Source organism: Hyposmocoma kahamanoa, unplaced genomic scaffold, assembly GCF_003589595.1.
Source record: "Hyposmocoma kahamanoa isolate Upper Pololo Valley unplaced genomic scaffold, ASM358959v1 91, whole genome shotgun sequence".
NCBI classification, from domain to species: Eukaryota; Metazoa; Arthropoda; class Insecta; order Lepidoptera; family Cosmopterigidae; genus Hyposmocoma; species Hyposmocoma kahamanoa.
This window is the reverse complement of record NW_020654684.1, coordinates 310,924-323,359: the sequence shown is the minus strand read 5'-3', so window position 1 is coordinate 323,359 and position 12,436 is coordinate 310,924. Positions and strand designations below refer to the sequence as shown.

At 34.5% G+C, this 12,436-nt stretch overlaps 1 protein-coding gene across 2 annotated transcripts in view; it reads right to left on the bottom strand.

Moving 5' to 3' along the window:
* Nucleotides 1-12,436, bottom strand: part of LOC113236283 (coronin-7) — a 48,153-nt gene that overhangs the window by 27,032 nt on the left and 8,685 nt on the right. For both annotated transcript variants that reach the window (XM_026472289.1, XM_026472290.1), the window contains exons 6-7: nucleotides 12,293-12,420; nucleotides 11,237-11,377 (exon numbers count right to left, since the gene is read on the bottom strand). In XM_026472289.1, the coding sequence (XP_026328074.1) occupies nucleotides 11,237-11,377; nucleotides 12,293-12,420 (269 nt within the window). The remainder of the gene's footprint in view (nucleotides 1-11,236; nucleotides 11,378-12,292; nucleotides 12,421-12,436) is intronic.

Below are 12,436 nucleotides of genomic sequence, written 5' to 3'. Positions count from 1 at the left end.
GCTTCTGAAGTTAAAACCGTCAGTACCTATTGTTAATAATTTTCTGGTTACAAGTGAATAACTGTAAAATCCAACAGAATGATTCTACCTTCTAAAATATCCGAAAAAACAAAACAACACCATTTGAACGGCAAAAAAATTGCATGCAGTACTTTATTAACAACTACATAAAATAAAATGTGAGTATGCGTTATTGTAACAATTACAAAACGTTGAAACATCAACAAACTATACGCTACAATTTACAGTTTTTTATTGCAAAATAATATAATAGTATTATTGTACTGCAAATAAAACCCTTCTTCCTGTTATAGAGAAACGGCTCCGTACGCCTTTCTATACTCTAGCCAAATTCGACATAGAATGTTTAATAACAAAACCATGCTAAGCTAGTGATGGAATATCTGTATTTAGGCTAGCTCTTTCCACGGTCTGCTCGCGTAGTTAGAATTTAAATAGGTTTTCTTTATGACATCAAGTGACGGGACGAACAAGTCGTGCGCCTGGTGATAAACGACACGCATTACCATAACATTTTCAGTGTCACTCAGAGCTTTTAGTCTGAGAGACACTGCCACTAGGCCCGTCACCCTGAGACACAAGTTGACAAGTCCCATGTGCCTGTAATTTCACCAGCACTCTTACTTTTCAAAACCAAACCACGTCGTGCCACCACGACGTGTTGGTCCCACCACTTGGACCGTCGAGTATATAACCAAAAATAAAGACGAAATAATGGCCGTCCATCCCTGGCACTTCATTAGGTAAATGGGCCTTATATCACTTTTAAATATCAACGCACGTTTATGCTGAAATCACAAATTAGAAAGCTAAAATAGTACAGCGCCAACAACTAGCCTGTGTGTACGTCTCCGTATATTCCAAAAATATTCTGTGTTTATTGTATTAAAAATAATATCTCTAACTATGGGAGGCTGTTCCATTCAGTGGTGTGGGAAAAAAAAGCGAAACATCTAATTGCAAAACAAACGGAATCACATTTCATCAATTAAATATGAAATTATGTAATTTTTCAATTTTTATCCATGATCCAAAGCTCGAACTGGTCGATTTGCAAAAATTGACGTCAATGTTTCGAATTCGGGCTGGCCAATCAAAGCGCAGTTGTCACCGTAATGTTATGGCAGAATATTTTCCAAACAAATTAAATGACATTTCGTCTCTATTTCTGGTTATATACTCAATGTCTTGGTCACACAATAAAATCTACTCAAAGTTTGGTAGATTATAGTGTACAGTGCAAACAACGTATCTATATTATTATAAGGCATTAATAGGAACTAATGTTATCAGGGTATCACGTTTTAAAAACTGATTCACTGTCAATAATAATTATTAGCATGGGGTATCAATCCATACAAATTAACTGCAGTTCTTATTTAAAATTGTAGATGGCGACACTTGGACAAAATGAAAAATATTAAGTATTTAATCTCCAAAATTTTAGATATTTCGTATTAAATAAGAAGTACAAAATATAAAAACGAAAAGTAAAACGATTTAAACAACATTTTAGGAGCGATCAATTAAAATTTATTTACAATTTTGAAAATTGGTGAAAACAAAAGGTTGTTGAAAAGATCGAAGGTTTTTCAATAGATTACTTTTGACGTGATAGTTTGCCATAAATTGTATAGATGGCACTTTTTTGAATTTATTCAAGAACTAAGTAACGTTTAGTTTTTCACGAGATAATATTGTATCATCTTAGGATTATATATATATTCCGGATTTATAATTAATGAAATAATATAATGAATACAATTTATTTAATGACATCGTGAATTTTCATATAAATTCAACAGTTTAGTGTTAAGGAAATAAGGTAATTTATTTATTTTCTACGAATTTTGAAGCTAACATAACGCTTGATGTGTCAATGTCAAATTTTTAAACTTTCATAATCGTTTACGGTTCTTTTGTGTATGGTTTGTGGAATTTTTCTTTTTTTTCGATATTGATGTGACCTTCAACGACTACTTTGAAATTGGACTTGTTTGATACTTGCACCACGCTACCCGGCTAACTCTTACTTATCTGACGTGACACGCTCAACATACGACCCTGCTTGTAAACGGACTTGGAATTTGCCTTCAGATTGGAATATCTTTGGAAAATGGCCCCGTCCAAGTGTGCCTACTTTAATTGCCATAATAAAGCCAGCCAAAAGTCTATGTTTCGTTTCCCGACGAACAACTACAATCTCTTACAAATTTGGCTCGCGAATTGTGGTAAGTTTTTTCCTTTGTTTTAAAGAAGATGTGAGATATTTAATCACTAACCACGATATTCTGATGTTATTTTCTTTATTCTACATATCTGCTATTTGTTTTAGGTAATATGACTATTACTCATCTGAAACCAGAACAATTACGTAACAAATGCATATGTATAGACCACTTTGCTAAAGAATATGTTAAAAATGAAACTGCTCAAAGGGTAAGATTATCAAAATTAGCAATACCAATGCCGTACAAAGCCACTGAAACGAACTCTCAAGAATCACCAATACAATCAACATCTCGAGAATCACCTGAACCATCGACATCCAAAGGTACTTATCATTGACCTACCAACAAATGGACAACGGGTCTAATACACAAACCACAAAAAAATGTCCAGAATTAACCTATACATATAAGCGTAGTGATATGTAATGAAATATAAAAAAACTAAAACACTTCATTTAAATTGTAATGTCATTACAATTTAAAAAAGAATTTATAGGCCCAAAAATTCGACATATTCAGCTTCTACTGGAAACTTAATAACAAAATGCGCCATTTTTAGCTTCTGGTGCAAACTACTTGAACACTCTTTTCTGTCAATATTCATTATTATATATGTTAATATTATGTTGAATTTTGTACAAAATTCACTTAAAGAAATAATAAAGAGTGGTGCAGATACATACAATTATTATAAATGTGAAAATAACTGTGTCTCTCTATTAGTTTTACTTGACATATTATAAGAAATATTTCAATGTTTCAAATTTTAGATTCCAACTAAACGTCAACAAAAATTTTCATAATCTCAAAAATCGATTTATAACAAAACCATTATGCTCTCAGTGAATTTTGGTTGCTTTTCACAAAGAAAAGTTTAAGTGTACATAGGTTTGTTTTGTAATATGGGCCATTCCAAAGTGACGGGTGGGACATTTTGACTCCTTTTTTCTTGAAGTTTAAGTAATTTCTCCCTAACCATTGGTTAATTAGACTTAAAATGAAAATATCATGAAGCCAGATGTGCAATTCAACTGCGACTATTTATTTACATAATTTTCTAATTGTTACGGGTGGGACACTCACAACACCCGGCTGTTTGAGTTGATGGATTCATTTTTTTATTATATGATTACTTGAATGTTAAGAATTCTATTTTATATATACACTTAATTAATAACTTTGATAAATTTTAAGGAAATTAATATGTTAAGTTGTGACGGGTGGGACGTGAGTTTGTGACGAGTGGGACGAGTTATAGTTGAGTACACAGAATTAATCAAATTACATTGCTTAATATGAGGTCCATCTTAGTAGCAAATATTTCATAATTTTTGTCTTATTAAGACATTTTAACACAAAAAAAACAATTAAAGGACTGATAAAGTAATCCTATTATTTTTCTTGAAACACTATCTATGATGACATGAATCAAAGTCACTCAGGTAAAATGCGTTAATAAATTTGAAAAATCCTGCCACATCCTTGAAGATTATGTATCATATCAAAATATATCAAATTTTAGAAATTTTACTGAAATATATAGTTAAAACTAGTGGAAACAGACTTCATGAATTTCCTGATACTAAAAATCATCAGGAAAAATGTTGTACTTTTTAATTGTCTTTTTTTATGTGTTAAAATTTCTTAATTATAAGAATTATAAAAACATTGCTTACAAATGATGGTTCTACATATAAACATTGTATTTTTTTAAATTCTATGTATTCAAATGTAACTTGTCTCACCTGTCACAAGATGGTGTCCCAAATGTCACAATTTAATACAACAAATGTTTAACCCTGAAATTAAAGCAACTGTTACATCTAGTAAACATAGTAAAAACTCGAATCCTTGAAAATAAAAACATTTAGTCAAATTAAAAACGTTTAGAAGTGTGTCCCACCCATCGCTGTGCACCCATCACGTCACTTCTAAATCTTAATTTTATATATAATATAATAATATAATTTAAATTCCTATTTACGTGCACAATGCCCAACCAAGCCAAAATAATGACCGTAGCATATTTGTTACTATATATGATTCATATAAAATATGAATTATTAATAGTCCTTTAATAACAAATAATTTTATATTATAGCTCAAGAATTTTCTCCAGAATTAAAGGTTAAAACACCTACAAAAGTTTACAAAAGTTTTAAATCGAAAGAAGATCAGGAAGAAGAAACTTTCGTTATAGATAATGTTAGCACACCCAAATCTAGAAAACGTCAGATTGACAGAGGTGATGATGGTGATACTCCAAAGTGCAAGAAGCTAAAAAGTAGCATTAATCATGTTACTAAAACTCTAAAGAAAGAAAAAGATAAATACAATAGATTGCGCAAAAAAATGTATGGTAATAATATTGTAAATATTGATAAATTTGCATTTAAAAGTGAGACCTCAAAAGTACTAACTTTAATGCAATTAAGAAAGAAAAAGAAGGAATGGAGTGAAGATGAAAAAAAATTTTGTCTTGGACTATATTATAAATCACCAAGTGCCTATAAACACTTGCTAGAAGCTGGTGTAGTTTTGGCTGCACCCTCGACTATCCAACACTGGTTACAGGACACTAGCTGTTTTCCAGGAGTAAACAAAAGCATATTTAACAATATCGCAGATAAATTTAATGGGAAAACTATTAAAGAAAGAGCATGTACAGTTTGCTTTGATGAAATGGCAATCATGTCAAGTTTAGAGTACACAAAAAAATATGATCTAATAGAAGGCTTCGAAGACTTTGGAGAAAATGAGCGATCATGTGTTGATGCCAAATATGCACTAGTATTTATAGCTAGAGGTATTTATAGCAGCTGGAAAATGCCTTTAGCATACTTTTTGGCTGGTAAAACAGTCAGTGCAGAAAAATTAGTAGATTTAGTTCAAAAAATTATAGATATACTGTTTGAAAGTAATTTATTGCCAAAGGCGATCATATGTGACCAAGCCACCACCAATGTGAAAGCGATTAAAATGCTTGGAGTAACTATAGAAAATCCCTTCTTTTTTGTAAATGGCAGAAAAGTCTTTTCGATTTTCGACACTCCACATTTGATAAAAAACATAAGAACGAATCTTTTAAAAAATAATTTTTTAACAAATGATGGCGAAATTTCGTTCAGTGATATTGTACATGTTTACAATATAGATAAAAATAATAAAAGCAGAACACTGAAGAAACTTACTCCAGTTCACCTGAATCCCAACACATTTCAAAAAATGAAGGTGAGCTTTGCTACACAAATATTTAGCTGTTCAGTTGCGGCAGCAATTAATACGGCCGTTGAAAGTGGAGAGTTGGTGAATAATACAGCAAAAAACACTGCAAATTTCATCCAATTAGTGAATGATATGTTTGATTCTCTAAATTCAAAAAATAAATTTGACAAGAACCCATATCGATGTGGTATAACAAAAAATCTTGGTTCTAAGGTTCATGTAACACTTTCTACAGCAAAAAGAGTTTTTGCTGAACTAAAAAAGATTTCAGTTGACAAGAATGGGGTGAAAAAATTAACAGCTCCTCCCTGTTTTGATGGCATTCAACAGACAATTAATGCAATACTTCAGCTGTCATCTGAGGAGTTTTCGGTTGGAAGCGGAGTTAAATTTATTTTGACATATAGGTTTAACCAAGATGTCATTGAAAATTTATTTGGAGTCTACAGAATGAAAGGAGGCTGTAACAAGAACCCCACTGCAAAAAATTTAAGAGCAATGTTCAGAAGCCAATTACTGAATAATTTAATAAAATTACCTAACAAAAATTGTGAGGATGATGAAGACATATTTTTAGCAGGAAAAAAATGTGATTCACGATCCCAACAGGTAAAGGGTGAACACCCTGCAGCAAATATGAACCAAGTGGAAGAACCTCCTGCGATGCTAGAGAGGGTAAACACACAAAGTGTAAAAATAGAAAAAGACGATGCTGCTACAACAGGTACTACCCTAGAAAAATGTTCCGTTATTTATTTCGCAGGTTGGATTGGTAAAAAATGTATTGAACGATTTAATTGTGATGAATGTAAAAAAACACTTTTAAAAGATGATGTTGATTTAAATGACAAAAATCAGTTACTTTTAATTAATAAAACATATGCCAATATTGAAATACCTACATTAAAGTCTCCCACCGATTTTTTATATAAAATAGTAGATACATCCTTGACAATATTTGAAAACCAAATGGACAGTATTAGTTTCAAAGAAAAAGTCTTATACACTCTAATAAAAAAAATTGAAAAAGAAATTGATTATTCTACATTTCACCATAAAGAACATTTACAATACGTAATTGAAAAATTAATAGAAACAAAAATTTATGATTATTGTAAAAAAAGGAAGAAGTCAATGAGAGAAAAAGAAACAATGAAAATTAGAATAATGCAACATAATTGATAGCTCTGGGCGGAACCTTTTTTAAGTTTGTACCATTTCTATTGTCTTAGATAATGTTATTACATTTTGTGAATAAACCAGTTCTTCACTCATGAAAAGGTTTTTGTTTTATTTATTACATTTACAAAGATGAAATTATCACCGGTAATAACTCACCCCCATATATAAATATATATAAATTTATCATAATTGTCAGTGTTAATTGTTAATCAAAAACATTAAAAATTGATTAATTGTTAATTGTAGATATAGGCGATTAACGATTGATCAATTTAATTGTGGTTTAATTAATTTAATTAAGTTGTTTGTTAATTGTGGTTCTCGCAACTATTGTCAATCTTTAATTGCCAGAACAATTAAATTTTGCCCGACACTGCTATATACAAAGGGCTTCCCCTCGACTATTATGTATGTGGGGACTTCCCGTACTTTTAATATTGTATAGATAGGATATTTTGCTGCTGCTTATTGCTGACATTATTTTGTTTTTAAAAGTAAGTAATACATGTATTGCTATACCGAAGACTTCTAAATGAAGCGTCACCGAAAACCACATCCAAATTGGTTCAGCCATTATGGAGATTAAGCATGTGCAAATGCACCGAAAAATTATAAAAATTTATATTATAAGTTATGTAGCATGTCTTCAGTAAGTATTGACTTTTAATTAAAAATATGAAATGTACAGACTCGGCTTCTTTACGACTTATTACAATAATAATTATTGTATTATCAGATTATCACGGAGTAGGTACTTATATATGTCGTCGTCGGTGTTAAGGTAAAAGTAATCCTCCCCTATATTGAATAGGCGTATTATTTATTGAAAGAGTTGGTACAACATTGACGACAAACTATTATTTCATTCATTGCCACAAATGATTGTCTCGAAAAATAGTATTGTAGTTGTGTTTTTATTATAGGTACTTATACTTTAGCCATTTTAAAAATAAGAATGAGTCTATTGTATATTTTGGAAAGTTTAGAAAATAAGTGGTAAAAAAATAAATTTTAAACGCGTTGATGACGAAATGGGTATCTCCATACTAAGACAACATTCAATACTTTAGGCAAATTATTATCTCCCTCAATTCGATCACTGTGGATGCGAACGGTGCGATTTATTCAAACGTCAAGGCCTCGCCACAAGTGCAATAACCTTAACAAAAAATATAACAGGTGCCATCTGTTGGCCTTCTCAAATATTATTACAATCGCATCGTGGGTTTATGTGGTACCATCTATTGACCACCGATCAGAATCAAAATAAGCGTCCGAATAAGCGGAGTTATGAGTGCGACATTTTCTTGTATGAGATTGAGTATCTGTACTAGTATAGTATTGTATTATCTGTGTTATTAGCAATACTGATACTAGCGATATCTAGTTTAATAAGACAAGTAGTGTAGCTTGTTCCTACACGTTGCTCACAGCGCAGGGTTGTCATATTATTACATTCGTTGTACCTACCAGTTGCAAAACATAATTGTGCTATATTGAAATAACCTTTGTCTAATGCAGTATTACGTGTTGATATTTTCATACCACCATCGTGGATTAATATCTCTATTATGCGAGTTTGTATATACATAACATTCATAAATGAAAAAAATTATAAATTTGATGTAGAAAAATATTTTAAATACTTTTTCATCACACTTGCACGTAACTAGTAAGATTGCATGCAGGCTAACTTGACTATAATGCCCCAAACAAAACCTTCGGGCCTTTTCTCCTCTCATTACCGACCACGGCAGTCCACTAACTAAAATGCGGTTAAGTGACAAATGGTCAAATATCCGTTTTAAATAGCAAAAGATAAGAGTACAAACTAAACAGTAAAAACTAGTTAATATGTTCGACTTATCGGAACTTACCCTATCGATGCATAGCTAAAATCGACCCCTCCTACGTAAAGTATCGTATGTCAAAGTTGCCAAGTTTACGGGGGAGCGTTTTAAAGTTCTGAGTTCACTGAAATAAGCATAATACGTGACTCTAGCATTTCTCAGTTTTATTCGGCAAAGGTCGTTACTCACATAGAGTATTATATCCTAGATATAGATTAGATGATATATGATGATCTATTAAACAATTTCAATATTCTAAAGCTGGGTTATGGTTTTTATGATATCTCAAAAAAATATTCTGTCACCTAGCCGCATTTTAGTTAGCAGACGGCAGTATAGTCAAGTTAGCCTGCGTGCAATTGAACGTAGTTATAATAAAAATATCTATAATAGAAAGTCTGGACCGGTTGTCAGCAGAAGATCCAGGCAATTGGCTGTGTGGTCGTCAACGTCCGGTACCAGCGCGCTGCTGAAATTTGTGCTCCAGAAGGTAACCTAGGTAATGCAGATACGCCGTGTCGGAAGGACATCTAATTTTGGTCTCTGTGAGGAAGAGCATGTGAGGCCTTTTAGTCTCAAGATGTTGTTGGACAGATGAGAGATTGGAGTGCAGACCTCTGATGTTCGAGAGATATACTTTAAGTGAAAGGACGTGCATCCGCTTTTAGCCTTCCTCAATTTCCTTGACCTTTTCATGCGGCACATACCCTATATGGTACGCCGATGGGAAACTAGACTGGAGCGCGCGAGGACGCCCGAACCCCCCAAATGGCCATCGGGTCCTTTCATCCGGTCGCCAACCGGCACGATGGAGCACCCCGGGATTTTTCGCGAGTTGGCGGGGCAGCCTTTCACTGGAGGCTAATCAGCTAATTGGGCCCCCTACTACCTTCGGTCAGCCAACGGAGCACCGTGCTTCGGATCCTATCCCGTAGCTTATTTGGCACCACCCAGGGGTCACGTGTAGGGTCTCGAGTGTTTACAGCATTCGGACGCGAGCTACTTAACCCCCAAATGCATGGTGGTATATCGCATGCGATAATGATAAACCTCCCCGTGACATATTTATCGCAGTCGATTTCTCCTCACCTTTTTCCAATAGTTAATATGTAACAACCTGTTTTTGTTTATTATTTCTTTATTTCTTTTGTGGCGCTCAAATTTTACTTTGATAAATATACCGTGCAATGCTGTCAAAATACGCTGATGTGATCTTGCCATGGCCATGTTTGGCATTGCTATATACTTTCGCGGCCATTGGTCGCGGCACATGAGCAAAAAAACATGTGCACGCGGTGCGTCAAAAATGTGACGTCACATTGCTTGACACGTTCGTTATTGTGATAAAATTTCAAAGTGACGGTTTATTACTCGAATAGACAGCTAAATGTGGGTATAATAGCTTTATCGCGGAGGCATGTACGGGGGCTGGTTTATGTTAAATGTAATAATACCAAATGATGTCGGCCGTTCTATGAAAATTTGTAAGGTGACTTTTAAAATTAGAAAGGCTATTTTGAAATCTTTCATTTTTTTAAGTAACCAACGTTTAGTAAGAATGACACAAAATCGAATGGATAGTTCGACTTTGCCATAACAAATAGCCAATACGAACCAAGTAATTGAGTTAAACGCAAGTGGAACATTCTGTCCCTATTAAAAAAATAATCAAAATGATCCAAGTTACTGTGGTGCATTTTTGTTAAAAAAGAAACAATAAAAACAAAATGGTTGAAGTTTATTTGAATCTTATTGGCCATCATATTTCATCGTTTAGTATTTTTAAGAACGATTCAACTTAAGTGGATCATGTCATGTGTTGTTGACTGAGAGTCCAGGACCTGGATCGTGCATTAAAAATATTTCTGAAACAATTGCGTTTTTTTCAAAGTGCTACATACTTATAATTTCGCCAATATTAAAGATATCGACAAGTCTTTCTGGCATGAAAGAATAGGCTACGGTGAATCACGTGGTATACTTAACTCATTTTCGCCCTAAGTGTGACTTGGATCTTTTTATTATAACTACGTCCAATTATACTATTTACATGCAAGTGTGATGAAAAACATTGTATGTTTCTTAGACGGTAAGGGAATTACGAACTTCAACTCCGAAAGCCCCCGATCTTCGACTTCGGGCTTCTAATAGAGGCTCGTCCATAATTCCTTATTTACCGCCCTTTTTACACAATGCACTATGAACATCGACCGAAAACGGTTTTATTCTAAAACGCGCGGGTGGCCCTGTGCAACTCTAGTGCACCGCGAGATTATGTGAATGTGTGCATCCGTACACAGCGCACGGCGTGTACACACAATCAGCGCTGCTACGTTTTCATGGATTTACACTACTTGTTTTATTATACCATGCTTGTACAGCAGGCGTGATAATAAACAATGTATACAAAAAATACATTTGAAAGTGGTCATGAGAAATAGATACGCGTGTGGAGCGTATACGATAAGAACTAGACTATAAGAGATTATAATGTTGCTATAGTGGCAATGTACTCAAGAATGTAGTAGGTAATATCATACCAATACGATTGGCCAATCTAAATTTCAAAAGCATGTGATTGGCCAGTAATAATTTTGTAACCGTAATCCACGTGATATTAAAGCCCTGTGATAGGTCAGTTTGAATTTCGAGTTATATTTCACGTAATTAGCCGGTTTAAATTTTCTACTGCATTCTTAACGCGAATGAACTCTAACGAAATCTCACCTGCGTGCTATTATTAGCATCGGGGTGCAGCGAGATGACTGGCACGGGGCAGTCCTGGTTGTCGAGCCACATGGGCGCAGACAGGTGCGTCACGCACCCGCTCGTGTCCGGATACAGGTCTGCGTGGTAATCGCGGTAGCTCTGCAATACAAATAGTAGCAAACTAAAAGATATTCATCGTCATGTGTCTCTCTGCTGGACACAAAACTCCGCAGAGGAGACGATTTGTAATAACTTACCGCCGCCTATGAGTACGAGTCTTCCGTTTTAAAATTAAACCGACACAATTATTAACATCATACCAGGCCGAGTTGCCCACGAGCGGCCATGTTGTTACTGCATTTTCGAGGTAAAATGTTCGCAGACAGAGTATAACCCTTATAAATATAATAAATTTTAAAGGTAGTATGTAGCAGTATTTATAATTTTACGCGTTTACAGCTGGCGTCGAGTTCTATGAGGTTTACTGAAAATCAGTGGTGTGGTGAGATAAGTCCCGTGTTGGCATGACAACATAGACCACACTAGACTTTTGTAGACCTTCAGTAGCAGCAGAGCTCCTTGTGTAAAAGTTCGTCTAGGAAAATACTTCCACCCTATTTCTGCCGCCAAGGAATAATGCGAGCATTACTGCGTTCCAGTTTGGAAGGATAAGGGTATTGGTGAAATGACAGACACATGGGACTTGTCAACTTATGTCTCAGGGTGACGGGCGCAGATCTTTGCGATTAAAAGCTCTAAGTGACACTGCAACTGTTATGGACAGGCGTGTAGCTTAACACCGAGCACACACCTTGTTCGTCCCGTCATTTGGTATTATAAAAAAAAAGTCACAGGATAAGAAGGTATCAGTCCATTAAGAAAGCCAAGTCGCAGGTAATTTGTCATAGATAAGTAGCAAATAGAGAAACAGTACAGATGTGACAGCCGACTAATTAGCTTATTATGAACGCGGCTTTAGTGACTTATCTTTAACAAATCACGTGCGGCTGTGTTTCTTATAGGTTGCTAACTTAAATAGACTACAGTTATAGTATGTTAAAAAAATTCTCTCACCTTTCTGGGCACCTGGTACATAATGGGCACGACAGAGGAGCCGGCCAACTGCAGAACACGGTTCACCTCGCCTTCCATTACGCGGAGCGCGCGTTTAGGCACCAAGCACGCGCCTTTCGTCTGCTCACCTGAGAAAATTGCATT